The 21,628-nt window shown below is 33.2% G+C and overlaps 1 protein-coding gene across 1 annotated transcript; it reads right to left on the reverse strand.

The window, feature by feature from the left end:
• Positions 1 to 6,384: 6,384 nt before the first annotated feature.
• LOC139500123 (retinol dehydrogenase 12-like) lies at positions 6,385 to 10,030 on the reverse strand. The gene is made up of 4 exons (XM_071288861.1): positions 9,726 to 10,030; positions 9,124 to 9,330; positions 8,432 to 8,576; positions 6,385 to 6,587 (listed from the first exon to the last, which is right to left on the reverse strand). Exons 1-4 carry the CDS (start codon positions 9,810 to 9,812, stop codon positions 6,385 to 6,387), a joined length of 642 nt encoding a protein of 213 aa, XP_071144962.1. The 5' UTR covers positions 9,813 to 10,030.
• Positions 10,031 to 21,628: the final 11,598 nt, after the last annotated feature.

Here is a 21,628-nt window from a genome sequence, read left to right on the forward strand (position 1 = left end):
CTGATAAATGAAAAAAACGTAACTAAGTAATTTGAAAAGACAAAAGTGATATGGGATGTACATGTGTCTGGTGAATCATTTTTGTACCCCTCACCTATTTTCTCACATTTTAGGCTAAATTGACTACCCTGATTGTTAATAAAATATGAAAAATTAATTACTCAAAAACTACTGATTTAAATACCCAATTTTTTGACAGAGTTTAGTTTGATAATGATATTTTTTAAACACATTGCTATTTTCCACTTTTATAACATAGTTTTGAAATAATTCCAATACGAGATTTCAACAAGACTGAAACGTCAGAAGAAGACATCCTGAAAGAAATACAATGTCAAATACAATGTCAATTGGAATATATAAAACAGTCCATAAAATAACTCATGTGTCTCTAATTCCCCAAACCACCAAAAAAAAAGTGTGTATTACATGCCATTGTGTCTAAACTGACCTGTATGAGTTTCTATTCTACCAAAAACTGATATTGTTTTGTACATAATTCAAATTTCAAACTGAAACATTACTTGCCTCTTGGTTAACACAATACAATTCTTATAACCAATGTGTCCAAAGCATTTATTTGCTCTGTAACAAGAATTTCTCTGAGCATTGACAACTGCAGGTTCATAGCTAAGATGTAAAACATTAACACAAAGTTTCTCATGGCAAACATGACTGACATGAACTTTAGGGTTCAATGGATTAGCATAATTTGACAAATAAAAAACAAGGCGGTGTGCCCGTATAGCAACCCTTTTCCCCCTAAAAGTTATTCAGAGAGATGGATATCCATAATCGGTGATGGTGTGCTGCCAAATATGACAATTGTTTTCTTTTACTGTGTACATATTGTTAATTATATACGTGAGAAATCTTTGTTCCTCTACTGTTATTTTCATTCTGAAAATCAAACTCATACTTTGACACAGTTGGCTACACTGAATTATACCAGTTATCATTATTTGTTTCAAAGTCTGCAATATTAGACAGGTAGAGTTATTCAAACCTAATGGGAATAGTCATTCATTAATATGTATGATTAGCAAAATAAAATTCTGGAAAAGAACCTCATAATAATGGATGGTGTAGACCCTAACTTACCAACATTAGATAGGTGGATCCAGGGGGGGGGCAGGCCCCCTCTCTTTTTGTTGGAAAAATTTGGTTGATTACAAGGGGGAGGGGGGGTAACAAAACTGGATCTGAATGTCCTACTGATTTTCATATGTCCCATGTCAAAAGTACCTTTATCCCTCTTGATAAACTTCCTGGTATCCAAACTTCATGCATATAATGCTTACCTTATTTTTCTTCAAACTGTGTTTTGGCTTAACTCTGTCCTGGTTTAAGGGAACTTTAAATATCCAATGTCCTGGTTTTTAATATCTTAAAGCTGATTGGTGTAAAACAATGATACGATGTGGACAACTGATGATTTTTATCCCTATAGGAAAATAAATAAAGTAGAAGCTGATTCAATCTTGTACATACATTGTAACATAAATTCTTGGAGATTATGTTGATTATAATTTAGCTATGTGGTGCTTCCTTCCTTTATATTTTTAAGCTTTAAAAAGAAAGCTACATTAGAACACGGAACACCCACTGGAAATTACAATGTTCATTTAGTTTAAACTTATTTATTTATAGTGGATTGGGAAACAAGTTTTGCAACTTATATTAATCCCTTTCCACTTTGCGGCCTTGTAGCGGCATTAGCCTACTCTTTTTCGAAATCTACAAGGGTGTCTTTAACGTGCAAGAGACATGGCTCTCTTAACACGGGTCAGCCATTTATCACCCCCTTCCGATGGACTATCAACGTTTCCTCAAGACCATACTCGCAGATGGTGTCAAGGGAGAGCCGAAAATTGAGTTCCTGAAATTTTCATCCCAAACGGGAATCGAACCAGGAACCTTTGTGTTAGTAGTCCAATGCACTTAGTACCACTACATCACGGCTCTACAATGTACATTTAAAAAAGAGACAAACTGTAATAAATTAGAATTTTGATAAACTCATTACTTTAATCAGATTGTTAATTTTAAATACAATAAAATTGAGAATGGAAATGGGAAATGTGTCAAAGAGACAACAACCCAACCATAGAACAGACAACAGAAGAAGGTCACCAATAGGTTTTTTAAACACTTTTAAAGAGTATCTAAAACCAAAATAAGAAATTTAAATTCACACAGACTGACAGTGAATACTATCAATACTCAGTATCAATCATATAATAAAAGAAAAAGATTTGTTGACAAGATACAATGGATTCTTCCTACTGTTGTTGTACTGCAAAATACAACAATCCAAACACAAATATTTCATATATTTTACAAGGTCCAAAGTGTTTACTGAGCATTTGTACAAGATTTCAGTTTGTCACTTCATTAATACATTTGACAAAAAATTTAATCTATTAAAATGTATGCCAAAAATAAACAAAGAATTTGACATACTTCGAATCATAAATCTTTGATGGAACCTTTAACAATTACATAGTTAAGCCTCATTTTCATCGTTCAGTGACTACTTGAAAAAAAAGTTAAAATTTTTTGTAATGTTAAGTTCTCTCTTATTATAAGTAGTAGGATAACTATATTTGGTATGTGCATACCTTGCAAGGTCCTCATGCCTGTCAGACAGTTTTCACTTGACCTCGACCTCATTTCATGGATCTTTCAAATGTTCAATTTGGGAGTCTCCATGGGGGCAAATAGTGTCTGATTGCCTTTAAAGTGAACTTTTCACAGATTTTACATAAAACTTTGAAAGTTGAAATACCTAGACTGAGATGATTAGGCCAAATGATCTCTAAGGATATATGACATCCATTGGTAATGCAAATCAATTGCTTGCTTAATGTCCAGTGGCAAATATTCCAAGCATATTTCAGACCAGAACAAATTATCAATAAATACAATACAGAGAAAATATATGATTACATTGAAATACAAATAAGACACATCAGTGGTGGATCCAGCCATTTTAAAAAGGGGGCTTCCCAACCCAGAGTAAAGGGGGGGGGGGGGGGTTCCAATTATATGCTCCCATTCAAATGCATTGATCATCCAAGAAAAAGGGGGTTCCAACCCCAGACCCTTCCCTGGATCCGCCACTGCACATGAGTCCAGTGTTCTCCCTACATTTCATATAGCATCCTGGTAAATAGCAAATTATGAACTTTCCTCTTGTTTCCAGGCCCCTTAAAGGGGTGTCCAAGTGATCCCATATAGCATCCTGGTAAATAGCAAATTATGAACTTTCCTCTTGTTTCCAGGCCCCTTAAAGGGGTGTCCAAGTTATCCCATATTAAATCACAATTTTGAACAAAATAATCAAATACTAGTAATCATGAAATATTTTGTCTGGTAATCAAATAATCACTATAAACACAGCCACATATTCAATAACCCCATGAGGAGACTCTTGCTAGAAATTAAAGCATCGCATCCATTACACTATCTATAAGGAAATAATTTTAGATGGCATCACATTACCCTGATGCTGAAACGTATCAGGGAGACAATGTTTACAAAGATGTTGTAGACTTGTTATTGACTGTTCTGAAAAAAACAACCACATACAAGAATATATATATACCTTGTTATTATTTCAAAATGTACAGTACAGATAAACAAAACCTAAATAGACCCCAATCAAGGCAATGTTAGATGAAGAGAGAATAATATTTAACATTAACCATAGATGAAGCTATATTAAAGTATCTGAAAATCATACATTTGTGATAAAATTTACATTTCAGTGTGTTTGTTGAATAACCACAAGTTTGTTGGAAATCATTGTAACATGTATTTACAATTATTCCAATATAACCTACTACATAAAAAATGTTACTTTCAACTCTCAAACAGTGCACATTGAATATTATATAAAAAGGAATTTTATTTGTTGTTTTGAGTATAAGCTGTTTCAAATCTGACAAAAAAATAAAATAGATTAAGGAAGGATGTAGTAAGATGTGTTTTATTCTTTACAAAGGGAGGGGGTCCCAACCCAGGAGAAAAGGGGTTCCAACTTTATGTCCTGCACTGTCCAACACTTTTTAAAAGGGGGTCCCACCCCAGGTGAAAGGGGGATTCCAACTATATGCCAATTCAAATGCAAAAAAAGGGGGTTCAAACTATATGCCCATTCAATTGGGGTTCCAATGCATGGAAGCCTCCACCTGGATTCACCACTGTGTATGTATGTACAACAGGAATGCAGTAAGATGTACAAGAATGTGTTTTTCAACAGATATAATATGCAGTTAGATGAACAAGACTGTGCTTCTCAATACATTTAAGATAAGCAAGAGAATGTGTTTTTCAAAAGATTTGAGATACAGTAAGATGTTCAAGATTATATTGTTCAATAGATTAAGCATACAGTAACCTGTAGCACTTTATATTGTAAAAATAAATTGAGGATGCAGAAGTAAGACAAACAAAATTGTGAAGTAAAAAAGAGGGGGGAGATGGAAAATTCTTGCAATCTAAATGATAAGGTTATCGGAACCAACAGCCATTACAAACAAAAAAAAGGACAAACTAGTCCAACATAAACCAAACTAGAGGCTCTCAAGAGCCTGTGTCGCTCACCTGTTACTGTATTTACTGATGTTGGCCATCTTGGTGGGGTCATTAGACACTTTTTTAAAATAGATACCCTAGTAATGATTGTGGCCAAGTTTGGTTAAATTTGGCCCATAGTTTTAGAAAAGAAGATTTTTGTACAAGTTACAAAAATGATGAAAAGTTGTTCAATATTGACTATAAAGGACAATAACTCCTTAAGGGGTTCTCTGACAATTTTGGTCTTGTTTGACTTATTTGTAGATCTTACTTTGCTGAACATTATTGCTGTTTACAGTTTATCTCTATCTATAATAGTATTCAAGATATTACCAAAAACTGCAAAATTTCCTTAAAATTACCAATTTTAGGGCAGCAACCCAACAATGGGTTGTAGGATTCATCTGAAAATTTGTGAGGGAGGGATAGATCTTATTCTGATAGACATTTAAATCTTGAAAGATTTGCCCGAAATGTCTTAGTTTCAAAGACATAAAGCAAAAACTGCATTTTACCACTATGTCCTAATTTTAGCCATGTCGGCCATTTTGTTTGGTAGGTGGGTTCATGGGACACATTTTAAAACTATATACCACAATTATGATTGTGGCCAAGTTACGGTAGTTTAAATTTGGCCCAGTAGTTTCAGAGAAGAAGATTTTTGTACAAGTTACAAAAAATACGAAAAAGTTGTTAAAATTGACTATAAAGGGCAATAACTAACTTCTTAAGGGGTTGACTGACAATTTTGGTCATGTTGACTTATTTCTAGGTCTTACTTTGCTGAACATTATTGCTGTTTACAGTTTATCTCTATCTATAATAGTATTCAAGATAATAACCAAAATCTGCAAAATTTCCTTAAAATTACCAATTCAGGGGCAGTAACCCAACAACAGGTTGTCTGATTCGTCAGAAAATTTCAGTGCAGATAGATCTTGACCTGATCAACAATTTTACCCCATTCAGAATTGCTCTAAATGCTTTGGTTTTAAAGATATAAGCCAAAATATACATTTTACCCCTGTGTTCTATTTTTAGCCATGGCGGCCATCTTGGTTGAATGCCAGGTCATCGAACACATTTTAAAAACTAGATACCCCAAGGATGATTGTGGCCCAGTAGTTTCAGAGGAGAAAATTTTGGAAAGTTTACAGACGACGGACACCAAGTGATAAGAAAAGCTCACTTGATCTTTCAGGTCAGGTGAGCTAAAAATAAAGTATGCACTGGACAACAGTTAATCCACCAAATTTGGCAATGCATCAAGGGAGGAGAGAGGAAAATAGATAGGGAAAAGGTGAGGGAAGGTTGAAGCAATTTCATTAATAATTGATATAGCCCAGGGTCCCTGAAACCCTGTGTACCCCCCCCCCCCTCATTAACCTGCCTCTTAACTTATCAATATAAACTAAATGTGGTGAAAAGATATTTTGTTAGTTAAATAAATATCTGGCCAATTTTAACTTTGCTCGAGGTAAGCTAGATGAAGCATATGCTGCAGCCCAGATATGCACATAATTTCAGGAGGTAAGCATATGTGGTTCACACTGGCATTATAAAGTGAATTTCATAGAAACTTGTAAGGGTTAGGCAGTGCTTGAATTTTCATACTGTTTCGTAATTAAGATTAGAACTTAAAAGTGTTTGAATAGAAGGGCAGGCATAGATACCAGGATTATATTTTTATTTACGCCAGACAAGGGTTTCGTCTACAAAAATCTCATCAGGTAGATCAAATCCAAAAAAGTTAAAAAGTCATAAATAAAGTATGAAGTTGAAGAGCAAAGTGGACCAATATTCCTAAAATATTTTGCAAAATACAGATAATCCACCTAAACTGTAACTACATGTACCTAATAAAATAGTAAAAACAAACCTTGCATCATCATGAGTATTCTTTGGTTTGCAGTCTTGGTAGTAAACATCTCGCACACCTTTTAGAGCAGGGTTGATAGCTGCATTTAATGTGCATTCTGCTCCTTCGGCTGATGACTTACTGAAAACTGTATTAACATTACAGGTTATTAGCTTTATTCAGAATTCATTAAGTTCAATGTCGATGTCACTATAATTCACAATACAGTCTTTAACAATTAGCTCCATCAATATTATGGGACTAACATTTATCGATTTCTGTATATCCTGAAATACTTATGGAGCTAAAAAAATCAGTTTCAGGTCAACAGAAAAAAAGTACCTGTACAAACATGTATGCTTCTTTCGAAGGCAGATTGGAGTTTAAATGAACGGTGACCCCATTTTATATGCCCCTACCACGATAATGGAGGGCATTATGTTTTCTGGTCTGTGCGTCCGTTCGTCCGTCCGTTCTTCCGTTGTTTCGTCCGTTTGTTCGTCTGTTCATCCGTCCGTCTGTCCCGCTTCAGATTAACGTTTTTGGTCAAGGTAGTTTTTGATGAAGTCGAAATCCAATCAACTTGAAACTTCAGGCATATTTTCCCTATGATATGATCTTTCTAATTTTAATGCCAAATTATAGTTTTTACCCCAATTTCACGGTCCACGATAGTGCGAGTCGGGCATCCTTGTACTGGGGACACATTCTTGTTTATGTTATCTTTTTCTTTTAAATATATGACAATGTTCATTTATAGAAAAATATAGAGAAATCCTATATTAGAAAAAATAGATTTATACCTGTGAGCCCCCTAAAAGACTTTTAAAATTCAATAAAAGGATCTGGCGTACTAAATTATAATTCTGGTACCTTTGATAACTATCTGATATCCCTAAATCAAATTATGGAGATCCAGATATATTTCAGGATATCTTGAATTTGAATACTGGGGTACTGAAATATTATAGGAAGTCCTCAATAATTTATGGATATCCGGAATTCGAATAATGGAGGTCCTGAAACATTTCTATATTACTCACATACAATGATTATGACTAAATCAGCATGTGACATGTCATATAACTAAACAGCAGGGGCGGATCCAGCCATTTTAAAAAGGGGGGGTTCCCAACCCAGAGTAAAGGGGGGGGGGGGGGGGGGGGGGGGGGGGGGGGGAGGGGTTCCAGCTATATGCTCCCATTCAAATGCATTGATCGGCCAAAAAAAAGGGGGGGTTCCAACCCTGATGACTTGAGTGTATATATGGTGATGGTACAATTATGGTGAATGATTTATTGTACATACAGTATCATATAGATGACAGATACATAAATACTCATTTGAGGTTGTCCCGATGCGGACAGAAAAAGAATAAATACATGTAAATCACGATCTCAGTCTCACAGACTTAAGAATCAATAAGTACACATCCAACAAATTTAGTGTAAATTAAGATGTCAAAAACAGTATGAGAAAACATTGCCTTGCGCAATGCCAATATATAAGTATGCGCAATGCCATTATATAAGTATATGGTATCGACAGGAAGTAGGACATTAGAAAAAAGATTATTAGTTATGTTTCAATTTTTCAAAAATAAAATCAATGTTTTACCGATAAAAAATCCACACTTAAAGCCAATTTTACTGAGCAAATTTTAACATCTAAGAAACAGAAAACATTTAATAATTTTATTAGGTGACTTTTAATAACAAATCCCTGACTTGATAATTTAACAGTAATACATATATTACATTCATTGAAACAAAAGTATGTCCACGGAGACGGCTTGTCTGTCGAATATTCATGTAGCTTATTTTTGATTTTATTGAAATCGATGGATCATGTTTTTCATTATTGCGTACGTTTCTCCAAACTACGCCTTTACATGCAATATGGGTTTTGTACATTTGTTTGATATTAGCATATGACTTAAAATCTTGACCTTATTTTCTGCCTCATGTTGGGTAAAAAATGTGTAGCAATTACCTCTTGCTATTTTCCATCCCCAAGTCATCCATGAATTATCTTGAAATCCTCGTGTTACTTCTGTGTCTACCAATCCGGGATGTAGTGACAACACACACACATTACTTTCAGCAAGCCGACGATTCATAAAATACATTTGTAAAATCTGAAATGAAATGGTCTCTGTGGAGTGAGATAAAAAGACAGAACTAAATCCTTAATTCAAAAAAGCTGTGTTGTCTTTATAGTAAGATTGAGATTTAGATAATTTAACAATTGGTTCAAGATACCAGATTATTTCAGTCATTGTCCATTGATATTTGAAAGTTTTGCAAAGTTTACATACTGAAGTATGTGCAGGGAATCGCTTATGATAAGTCATTGGTATTTGGATTGTAGTTGTATTAGCATTGGCATTTCTCACATCCAAGGGTTATTTGTTCCTGCACCTTAAGTCAAGGTGCATTGTCTTTGAATAGTTTGCATAGTTTATAAGTTAAGGTACAGGGTAATGCTGTTTAACATTTGGAGTATATTATCAAAATATCACAAAAGTCTGAAAGAACAATGTGGTTTTTTTTAAACTTTTGATACTACAACGAAAATTTATTTGCCTCCGTTTCGTTTCATTTCACACATAATATATACTATTTCATTTATAATGATGGAAAACTAGTTAATTATGTATGGCCTTGGTTTATATTTGATTTTACCTGATATAATTTCGAGTTTCCATAATAATGGAATCTAGGGAAGTTACCAGTGTTGTGTTGCTTTCCTTGTATTTTATCCACAGTAAATGGAGTGGAGTGGAAATTATGTCCATAACTGCTGACAAGGATTACTCTGCTATCGTCACCAGATCGCTTTATTACTGGCAACAAATGGAATGTTAACAAAAGTTGGCTTAAATAATTTACCTGTAACAATATAAAACTAAGTTAATATCTACATTTGATACTTTTGGACATATTCAGCATGAAAAGCACTTATTTGTAGTTTCAGATACTGGTCGGCTCAAAACATCTAGTTTTAATGGGATTTGACTGGTATGTTTTCAGTGCACTGCCTTTGTAATTTTTCTGTTGATATTTTGATTTTTGTGGTATCTTTCTTCTTTTTACTCTCAACTCTTGAAAGTAGGTTTTGTATAACTTTATAGGATTTTGACTGCTATGACTAGTATAATATAAGGGTATGTGTTATGATTGCTAATCAAACAGAGTCAAAATATAACATATTTAAGCAACCAAGATCACCTTACGGCCTTCAATAGTGATAAAAACTCACATCGTATATACTCTTTAAGCCTTACCTGAAACATAGTTTCATTTCCATCTTCTGTATATTCTGGAAGTAAAACAATATTCCTTTCTAGTATGTTTAAAAATGGACTTACCATTTTGTTAAAAGATGCAAGAAAAAACCGAGAATTTGATAAATATAATACCTAGTAGTGGACAGAATTGTCCAATGTCCCTTGAACTTTATAATAAAATATCTTTTCTAAAGATATGTAATGTTTCTGGACAATTTTGCACGATTGATTAATTTAAAAAAAAAATAAACGTGTTCCATCGAGCATCACCGAAAGAACATTTCATATGAATCTGGTGCACAAAAATTGGAACTGTTAATTTTATCACAAAAAAGAAAAATATCTTATAACCGTTCCATTTTTTCCGTATTTCTAACATTATTAATATGATTTCTTATAAGTTATGTAAGATAACTCGTATAATTCATTAGATTTATCTTATATTTAGCGAGATGTCTTATAAAGTGTGTTTTGTAAGATATCTTCTAAGAGTATTATTAAAAATTAAAAATTAAAGATATATAGAAATTGTATGTATAGATATATTATAAAATATACAAGTGTGGACACAGATGAGTGTGGATAGTATGTTTGGATGTTTGACAGTGTTTTATGATAAATGTAGTTCTATGATTTTCCTATATGTGTTATTAACTGTGTTGCACGATGACAACCAACCGGTTTCTTGCTTTTTGAACCCCGGGATGTGGCTTATCATTAACTGATCCATTTTTGTTCAATTTGTGGATGATTTGGGTTATTGTATGCTGTGAAAGGCTTCATTGGATCATGCCCGAAACTGCATGTCGCTGGTTGTCAGAAAGTCCTGGCATTTACTCAGATGTTTATTGCAGTTTCCTTACAATAAGGGCGGGAAAATTCATGACATTAGCCAAGCTTTAAATGACAAAATCGTGAAAATGGTGCGTATGTTGAAAAGCGGTGAACTCGGTTTACATCCGTTCATAATAACCCTTACTTCGCATTTGTTCCAAAAATCACCCAACCGTAAAGTTGTCGACAATTGTCTTTAAAGTCATTTTCAACCAACTTTACAAAGTTCTAATATAAAACAAATAAAAATTATCAGACTTTTTTGAAAAACAAAAGTGTTGCGTTTTCATTGGCACTCAGTATATCTTTGTGGTGGCTTGTCAGTATCATTAGTAAAACACTTTAAAATGGTGAATTGATTCTCAGATTAGAAGACATTTATTGGTTTTTAGTAATGACAATGCCTAACATGATGCTTGGGCCTGATGAGCTAGAAAGTAAGCTTCTGTGCTGTTTTCTATCAATTCTTTGATAATATCTCCTTCAAAGCTGGTGAAAGCAAAACAAATTTGGTCAATGGACAAATAATGTTTGGTTCAAACAAACAAAAAATGCTTTTATCTCACTGTTACTTACATTGTACATAGAAATGATAATACTTGGAGACATCCTTGTACATGAGAGTTGTCTGTAAAATCTTTATTTCACAAAGAATGAATTGCATAACAATGAACCGAGCTCAAAGCAAAGCACTTTAATAATACACCTTGACAGAGAGCTCAATCCAGTGATATACTTTGTACTACAGGTCCTTCATGAACATCCGTCAACCAGAACCATATCTCAATAACATGCCATTCTACATGGTTGGATCAGAAGTCCTGAAAAAGACATGATTTTTTTTATCGTATTTAAAGTATATATGCATAGGTTAAAACTTTCACAAATTTGTGGTATAATCATTCAGTGTCTGGCAACTATCAATCGCTTCATGCACAAACTGATATAGGTTGAGCATGAGTGCCCCTCTGTTGGAAATAAAAACATACCTCCACCTAATTTTAGTCAACTGATGAAGAAACATTCAAAACTATAAAATGTTATCTAAGACTTGTCAGTGTCTATATATAGCTATTCACCATCGCCACTGAATCAGTGATATATGTACACATAAATACATGTAAGACTAAAATTAGAGTACATATATAAGACTAAAACTGACATTCGGTCTTTACCTTCATTCCCCAAGTCCTGTTCAAATCTGATTTATGATAAAATAAAAATTACAACCAATGAAATCAAAGGCGAATTAAGAGGCCTTGTCTGGAAAAAAAATGGTTGATTATTTAGAGAACCACTGGAGCATGATCAGAGTGGGCCCTCTCTTAGGCAGTCAGTGGGCCCCCACTTATGAACATTTCTGGATTCGCCACTGGAAATATCCCTCTAATAGACTAGCGTTTAAATCCCAGTTTTCTAATATGGTAGCTAGGTGGAAACTAAAACTAAAAAATTTGAAAAAAATATTTTAAATATATTTCAAATGCATGTACATGTGATAATATAAATTCTCCAAATTTCACTGCATTTTCCCTATTGATGTTTTTCAACTACAGCCAGTTTGGTGTGGGTTGATGTTTGATTGTTGTACATGTTATATATCGACATGAGATTTGTTTATATACATAATACTTATTTCCCTAAATTCAAATAAAATAGATGTGAGAAATTAAAGGAAACCATATGCAAATATTAAAAAAATAATTTGCATTTGTTCTGTTGATTGATAGTGGTACACATATGAAGAAATGGTGAAATCACTTATATATAGTTCTGATCAAAAGTTTCATGATAGACATGCATGGTAAATAAGTAGTAGGTTGTTTGAAGTTTGCAGCATATTCAACTTTGAAAATCTTTACCAGGTCTACAATCCATATAAAAATCTGAATATATATGTGGTATAATTTCCAATGAGACAGCTTTCCAGAGGTTAAAATAACAAAGTAATTATAGGCAACCATACAGCCTTAAAAAGTGAGAAAAAAACAGTCTAGACATGTTAAGTAAGCAACAATTAAATTAAGAAAAGTAATGCCTAATGGCCTGATTTGCAACTTATAAACAACTGGTTTGGAACCCTCCCCCCAAAAAAATCAAAGAGCAGATTGCTCTGAGGGATACGATTGCCGTTGTTTCGTTGACACATGTACATGTATACATGTAGCTGGATAATATTATTTTCAAAACTAATTCAATTGCACATGTAAAATAGTTACAAAATAGCCAATCCCGGATAAAAGTGCATGAACAATGCAATTAAGCCTATTGTGTTTTATTTTTGTACTATCAATTCCAAGTTTACTTTCCACAGCAGTCACTGAGACTCAGAGTGAGAGAAGGTATTTCACTTCGTATCTTATCACCTATTTTCCTACGTTAATTCTAGGAGGAACCCAGGCTTAAATTAAAATATTGTTTGTTTGCCCTTTACCGACCGACCCTATAAATTCGTTCCGCCTGAAAATCTTTTATTTGTATTTACCAGCAAGATTTTATTTTATTTTATTTTTTCGTCCTACCAAAAATCTTATATTTGTATTTCCCGCTCAAAACTTTTTTACCGGAATCCTCGGGTTTTATCTTTATCGTATAAGGTCTAGTCCGTTTGGTATCACGTGAGCGTTTGACATGAACACTTGCATATAGCATGCATAGAGTTTCAAAGCATTTGTTTGAAATCGATGTTAAATGCTTTGAAATAATGATATGACGTACGTTAACTCTGCATCTTTTTACTTGAAGAGCAGGGTTCATTTACAAAAAAGTTTGTTTAATAAAAAATTATTAACGTGTGTACAAACTATTTTGTAAACGGACGTTGTATTTTATGTAGGGATGGCCTTTTGTGATCCGTAGATTAGGGAATCATTAGGATGATTATCATGGTTAACGATGCCTTCGACAAGCATTGCCATATTATTTATATCTGACATGAACCAAACTGGTGACAAAAGCCTGTAAAGTGGAGAATATTTGGCAGTAAAATCGCCAAAGTTTTCCATACAAATCATTAATAAATGCGATGTAAAATACGTGACAATTGAGTTTAAGTTTTGTAGCATTTTTATTGGAAACGTGGGCACACACGGAAATTTAAACACTCTAGGGACTTTTTCTTATAGTAATGTATGTCTGCCCGGACATATTTAACCAGGACAATGTTATCTCTTACAAAAAACCTTTAGGTAGAGGTAAGCACACAAGGTATGTAGTACAGAATATTAGTGCAATTTAAAACTCTTCAAAGTTACAGGCATAAATGAACATTGAAAATATGCGACACAGCACTTTATTTTGATATTTGGAAACAAAATAGTAGTGCAAAAAAAAAGCCATATGAATTAACTTCACATTCTACATGAATTTTTTTTTTCAAAACGTTGTCCCACAAACTTATAAGCAAAAGCAAAACAGACAAAAAATGACATTATGCAGATTTCGTATCTATAAAATAAAATATTATACCTACCTGCCTACCCATGTAAAAAAATATACCGAATCAAATTATTTTTTTGGGGAAAAAAATAAAATATTTTACCTACCTACCTACCCTGTTTCAAAACATAGGGTCGGAAAAGGGCAAACAAACAATATTTTAATTTAGGCCCCAATTCCTAACTCTTTAAATATTTAATTTCCTTTCGGTCAGTGATCATAACTCCTTTCCGTACACATTTATCGGTTTAAATTGCTATCGTTTTTAATATACATTGTAATACACTTTATTGACAGAACGAGCTAATACTCGACGTATTGTTTTGATTCAGAATTCACGGAAGTTACTTCCGGAAGGGAGACAACTCGAAACAATAATATGGAAGACTCCATTTCGCCTGAAGGGGTGGTCTACGATGTGGACTATATTTATTTTAATTTAAATGATGCATATGATTTAAAATTATGCAACAATAATAACCTTCAATAGCAGACATACATAGAAAAGATCCCATGAGTTAAAAATTAATTAATTGAGTGGGGAATCCAGAGCAACCATTCAATCGAAAACCCCTCATAAGTCAAGAAAACTATACCCATGTGCATAATTTCAAAAAAAAACCTGGAGCAAGGTCGTATATTAAATGTTTATTAAACGACCTAGATAGTTCTCTATTTCTTTATGGAAGTACAATCTCAAAAGGTACCTTCATAAAGGTAAAATATAAGAAAAACTCCACTTCAGTTCTTATATGACAGAAATAGATTTATCGGAAGTCAGAGAACTCTCGCATTTTATCAAAACTGGGAATTCCCTCTAACGTGTTTCTAAATTTATAAAAACACTTAGTAAATATAAATACTGCTTAATTCTGATTTTCCGTGTTGTTAAAAACATGCATATATAAGTCAAGGGAATTATCAAACATGAAGATTATGAAAAGAACATTATAGGAAAGTTGTTAAAGTTCAATCCCTTTGTTTGTTTTTACCTTTTAAAGCAAGACAATCATAAGAATCTGAGATGTTCCTTAATGTTTAGAATAAAACGATTGACGTGAGGGCAACGCTCTGAGCCACCAGTATAAGTCTACAGATTGCTTGAAAGCAATCGTATCCCAAAAATTGTTCCAATGAAGATAAAGGCAAGCCTGGAGGGGATTCATTACATTTGGAACAACTTTTCAGAAGGATGGATACGTATAAAAATTAAAATACGTAATAAGATTGCCAATGAGACAACTACCCACAAATGTTCAAATGACAAAGCAATTATAGGCAACCATACAGCCTTCAAAAATGAGGGAAACTGTCCCAACATGAAAAGTATGCATTAATACAATTGAGAAGAGTAATGGCCTGATTCACAATTCCACTAATAAACAGGTCGGGAACATCTACCCTTCAAATAAACCAGATGCTCCACAGGGCGCAGCTTGATACTACAGCAGAGGCCGAACCCTGAACAGTTGGGGCAAGTATGGACACAACATTAAAGCCTGATACAGCTCTGAATTTGGATTGTGATCAAATAGTCAAAACAGAATAGGTTTCTGACACAGAATGAATGTACATGTAGTCTAAGAACTTAAAACATTTAATATTAAATTGGACTTTTACCTATTGTGGTCCTTTATCCAAAAATCTTAATACAATGTACATGGTTTGAGGCACTTGTCGCAGAAAAAAATCCTATAATTAGACTTAGGGGTCGACCATTTGATATTCTGGGGGAGGGGACAGGAGGATTTGTTTTTGAAGTTATTTATTTTTGTAATCTAAGAGGACAAATTATTCATTTTCTGCACTAGTGAAGCAAGATTTTTCATTTTCATTAAAGCAAGGGACTGATTATTCATTTTCACAACTGTATTTATGATATTCGAAAAACATACAATGTTTAAATGATTTGTTTATATAAACAACATATTTGTTTTTCCTTAAAAGTTTTATTTTGACATTATTTTTTTTTGCGTACCGAATGCTATAAATTTTTATTTTGACATTATTTTTTTTTGCATGCCGAATGCTATAAATTTTTATTTTGATATTTTTTTTGCATGCTGAATTGATACGCACGCAGTTGCGTGTTGGCATATAGGGAGCTAAGCGCCTGAATACAATTTAATTAAATATATTAAATAACTGGGAATCCTCCCCCTTTATAAGTAGAGACAATCCATAACCCTTAAATTTATATAAATGAAAAGTAAGCTTCCATAAATAAAATTCAACAATGTTTCTTAAAATTGGTAAAAGTGGTATAGTCATACCCCAACATGTTGACCATAAGACAGACAAACAATTCACTTGCATTCGATTCGCATTTGAACTATGTGTTTGTTAATGTAAACCATTTCAAATGTGAATTTAACTAATTCAAATTAGTTAATGTCGATGCAATCCAATTCAAATTAGGTGTGAACTCAGTATGATTGTCAGGTAGTTTCAAACTGAAAGATACTTTTAAAGGAAGGGAAAGAAACGGATAAAACCATGTGTGTTACAAACACTGTTTATTCAAGTCAGAATCCTGGATCTCAATAGTACTTTCATAATGTCAAATTAAAACATGAATATGATAGTTGGCTAAGTATTCAGTAAAGTGCTGTTTCAATGGGTGTCCCAGAAAAATGCATTTTTTTCATATTTTAGATTATTTTGAGTTTTAATGCAGGTAGCTAATCAATTCACTGCATGATGAAGAGATAATATAAACAGTCTCATATGAAAAGTTTATTGTTGAATAAAGTATTTTATAAATGAAGTGTTGAATTCCCTATTTTTTGCATGCTTATTTTGTGACATGGTCGAATGACCCAAAATCAAAATTGTTTTATTAACCTTTTTGTATGAATGGCAACTAGGTAAAAAGGATTTTCAGGTAAAACAATAGGGTTGGCAAGGTTAAGGACACTATAACATGAAAAATTATCGAAAAATAAGGATTAAAAACAATTTTAAATGGTCATGTTGTTGGACTAACATTTTCTGTCTTCTTCCTATGTGAAAATGAAATATAAGTTATGTAACAATAGAGGGCAATTAAATGCACAAAATATCTTGAGGCTTGAGCTTATTAACTAAAATGTGATAATTCATCATGAAGTTACAGCAGAAAGTTTTATTTTTTTCAGGAATTGTCATTAAAGTTTACTCTTGAAAAATCTGTCCAACCGTTACGGGCGAAAATTTCAATTTTCATTTGCAAGTTGCCAACTCAGTTTAAGTTTTTTTTAATGTTTATGACAACAAATTTTACGACAATCGCGATGTGCATACGGTATTGCTGTCAACTGTTCCTTTTTACTTGAGGTCAACGACATTGAAGGGGTGAACACTCTTTCTGTCCAACCAAGAGATGGAAGTTACATCCAACATTTGTCCAAAAAAATGTTACGTCCAACACAGGGCTTCCAAAACGGTCATATATTCCGGTCATTTGTATAATGTCCGGTAAAAGACCGGCTGGTCAAAGCATGAAACGGTCATATACTTTTTAGTTTTCAAGGCTTTTTCGGTCATTTTTACATAATTCACGTTCTTTTTGACCCAACCTTATGCCTTCAACATCATCACATTTCCGGTCATAAATGTGACATGATGATTAATTACTATCAAAACAACACCTACTTCAATACTTTCTAATTTTAATCAAGGCTAATTAGTAGTTGGACAGCTGAAATCTACCTGTTCAGGTGACAGGTGATCTATGTTCAGTACCGGACATCGTATAAATTGATCGGTTTATTCACAATTTTTTTCTTACTTTTCAGCGGTTTGTTTCTAATTGATTTAGTCCAAAAGATTAAAATTATTAGAAATTAGTTTATCAACATGATTTGATGAAAAATTTAAAAAGGTTTTAAATGAAAAATCGTCAGAACTACGTCGTATGAACTAGAACACGTGCGCATGTGCACAGGTGGGAAATTTAATTATGCATCCTATAAATGGCTACATTTCTTCAAAAATGCTAAAATTATCATTGAAACATGTATCTAACGTTCGTTTCAAGTATTTTGTTGAAGAAATAACGTGGAAAGACCTTCTTCACTCAGTCGTGCTTTGTAAACGTACACGGATTTTACGTATCCGTTTATGGTCCATGTTTTACCATTGTCAAGTCAACATCCGGTTGACCTCTCCAGTTAGAACAATGTGAAACGAAAGTAAAGTTTTTGACAATGTCATTTTGCACAAATAAAAAGTCTAAGGCAGATATGAGCACGCTGATGTGCACACTTTGAATGATGAACTGCCAATTTAACAGTTACATCCGTACATCAAATTCATATCATATCAAAGTAAAGTTTAAAATCGTTTTTTTTAATGTTATGTCAATCATTGGAATGGCCATCTGATTACCATAATTGCCTTTTGTGACTAAGTCTTAAGGGATTAAAATCGGGATCAGATATGAAATGTCCGGCTGGCTCAAATATTTTTTGGAAGCCTTGGTCCAACATCCAAGATTTTCTCTAAAATGGCTACCACAAGTCACAGAATCAATTTCGCTTCTACTTTGACAATTACTTAACCTTAAATACTACCATATAAATGAAAAATAAAGAGATTTTAAACTGTTGACAGTCTAAATTTGACATAATTTTGAAAATTAGGACGTAACAAGAGTCCATTAATTTTCTGTTGGACGAACCGTAGGACAAAATCTTCTAATGTCGGACGTAACAGCTTTTTAAAAGTAAAAAGAACCTTGTTAACAACTAACAAGTCCACCTACTAAAAAATAGTTCTCAGACCCTTCCTAGTCTCTTCTTAAGAGGTGCCCATTTTTAAATTCCCATTAGGATCAGTAAATTAATGAATTCTGTCCTATGTTTGTCCGACAGGGAATATAATCTGTCCTATGTTTGTCCTACAGTTTTTTATGGTTTTGTTTTATCCATTTATTTAATAATGAACCATTTTACCTCTTGCTGAGGAACACCAGCTGTAGATATTAGTATAAACAGCATAGTTTTGATTTTGTTTTTGACTTTCAATGATGCAAATGGAACAAATTCTCATCCAAAAATGTCCCCGTTTGTCCGACATATTTTAAGATTTTTCCAACTTATAAGTTAGTTTTTGAAAAATTTAACAAAATGATATACTTTAATTGAAGATCTTATGAACTGTCAGAGAAAAATTGATATATTTATTAACTAGGCCTTCATATAAAAGGAAAATATTCAATTTTTCAATGTCCTGTTACGTCCAACATAACCTCTGTCCAACATGCTATTTAGGTCTAATTTTATGTTTTCTGACTAAATAACTATCTTTTTACATGTAAAACCCTAAACTAGAATCATTCTCCTTTCAGAAAATCATGTTATTAAGATTGAAACAGCTACTTTTAAAATCATACATGTTGTCACACACTAACAACACTATACTGAATACTTAGCCAGTTACATACAATGCTACATGTATTTAATACGTATTAAATGACATTTATTTTAGTGATTGGTAATTAGGAAAAATCTGAAATTCAGGCGTAAATTGAGACAAACAATATCACTGAATGCAGTTTCAAGTCAAGTGACCAGCAAACATGGAAATCTACCTTTTGAATGAAAGGAGAACTCTTACATTGAAAATGAATGCTGTAAATCTAGATTCTAATAATAGCCGAAGGGAGCTCACATTCACAACAGTTAAAGCATTGCTGAATTAGTGAACAAAGCATTTTTCTCATTAACTTGAAAATCCACCTATTATAATGGAAAAAACCCGAATTTTAAGACATAAATTATAAAATTCCTGATAAAAAGCGGTGCCAAGCATGCATGTAATATGCTTGAAACATATTCAAAGAATAAAGTTTTATAACTTCCTAATGTCATTTCCAAAATTTATCAAAACCTAAATCTTACTGTGGATCCTATATTTTTCATGGATGTCAATTCTCCTGGATTGTTGAAAACTTGCATATTCATCGATATTTGAATTTGTGGTTTTAACAATCCAGACAGACAAATAGCAATAAGGTGTTTAGGAAAACATGACCTGAAACCTCCTTCATATAAGACAAAAATACATGGGAACTCATACTGAATGGTCAAATGTGTTCAATATGAAAATTGCAGTTAAGATGGTAAAATCACAAATCAGCCGTTACTGTAAATGGACTATGACTTTTGAGCAAATTTAAAGGGAAATGACAGGGAAGGGGAGCAAATGCCCTTTCATTTGGTATGCAGGTTTCAAAATAGTCCGAGATTATTCTGACATCCAACGGCTGGTTTGCCACACAAGCTGGGGCCGTGGGACGTCAGAGCTCGTCCCATATCAAAAAGTGGATATTTGCCCACCCAAAATAGATGCGCTGCTTCGTCACTTCTAGTGCCGACTGACGCCCTTGGAATTATATAAATCGGGCATCAATCTGTTCATTTTTCATTTATCTCTTCATTTATGTAAGTTTCACCTACCTGCCAACCTTTATTTTTCCATATTTTAACAGTTTTCACAGTGACCCATCGATTTCGGCATTTTGCCTTTCAGAGTAATCTCGGACTAGTTTCAAAAATAGAGGGAGAATAAGGCAGCAACCATTTGATTTTCTGGGGGGGCTATGGTTTTTTTTGGAAAAAAAAGTTTGTTTCCAGTTTTTGGAGAAAAAAATAATTTGTTTTTGATTCTGAGAAAAAAAAATTGTTTGTTTCACCCTCAGCTGCCACTATATGTAATGCTAAAATTGAAAGAAAAAAATTGTTTTCGACTTGTCGCGAAAAAAATAGATTGTTTTTCGCCGCAGGCGTAAAAAAAAGTTTGTACAGAAAAAAAAACCATAGCCCCCCCCCCAGAAAATCAAATGGTTGCTGCCTAAGAGGGAAAGTTGAGTCATCTTTTTAGACTTCAGTTAAACTGAGACTACTGTAATGTGTTATAGTAGTCTCAGAGTTAAATAATGACTTATGAAGTTATGTATTTTTTTTTTTATACCTTCTAATTTAAAAAAAAAACCACAATACTCAGAACTATGTCTAATTCACTTTGACTACTGATATGCAAACCTAAAAACAGAAAAATATATCATAAAATAGTGATTGAAGATTCATAACACTTTGAAAGGATAATTCAGACACGTGTTACACGGGGAGCATGTTTGTTTACAAATAATAATGTCACGTGATCGCGCAGACCTCACATGTTGCATTGCCCTTTAAGGCTTACAATCCACTAATACATAACCCATCATCATGCAAACATGCAACGTGAATGTGATTGGTTGTCAAATAATACAGAAATAATGCATGTACAGTTTATGAAGAAATTAGTTAATCAAATAGATCGATTTTCACTTTTGACACGAATAGGTCGGGTTGACATTTTTGTCATCGGGGATAATATTGAGATAAATGGGATAAAACTGACCGTCAAAAAGGTCTAGAGAAGCACATCAGTAGAACCTTAACATTAATAAGTAATACTTACCAAAATTTCTCTAATTAATAAACTATATAACTGAAATTTCACAAAGATAACGGTAAATAATTTTGTGATGCTGGTTAAATTGGCGCGAAATAATATTCTTACTCCTATTGCTTTACGTAAAAAAAAATGTATAGAATTGAATTTGACTAAAGTTGAGCATAAAAAAAACGTGAATATGCAAA

This window comes from Mytilus edulis, chromosome 13 (assembly GCF_963676685.1).
Source record: "Mytilus edulis chromosome 13, xbMytEdul2.2, whole genome shotgun sequence".
In the NCBI taxonomy this organism is placed as follows: domain Eukaryota; kingdom Metazoa; phylum Mollusca; class Bivalvia; order Mytilida; family Mytilidae; genus Mytilus; species Mytilus edulis.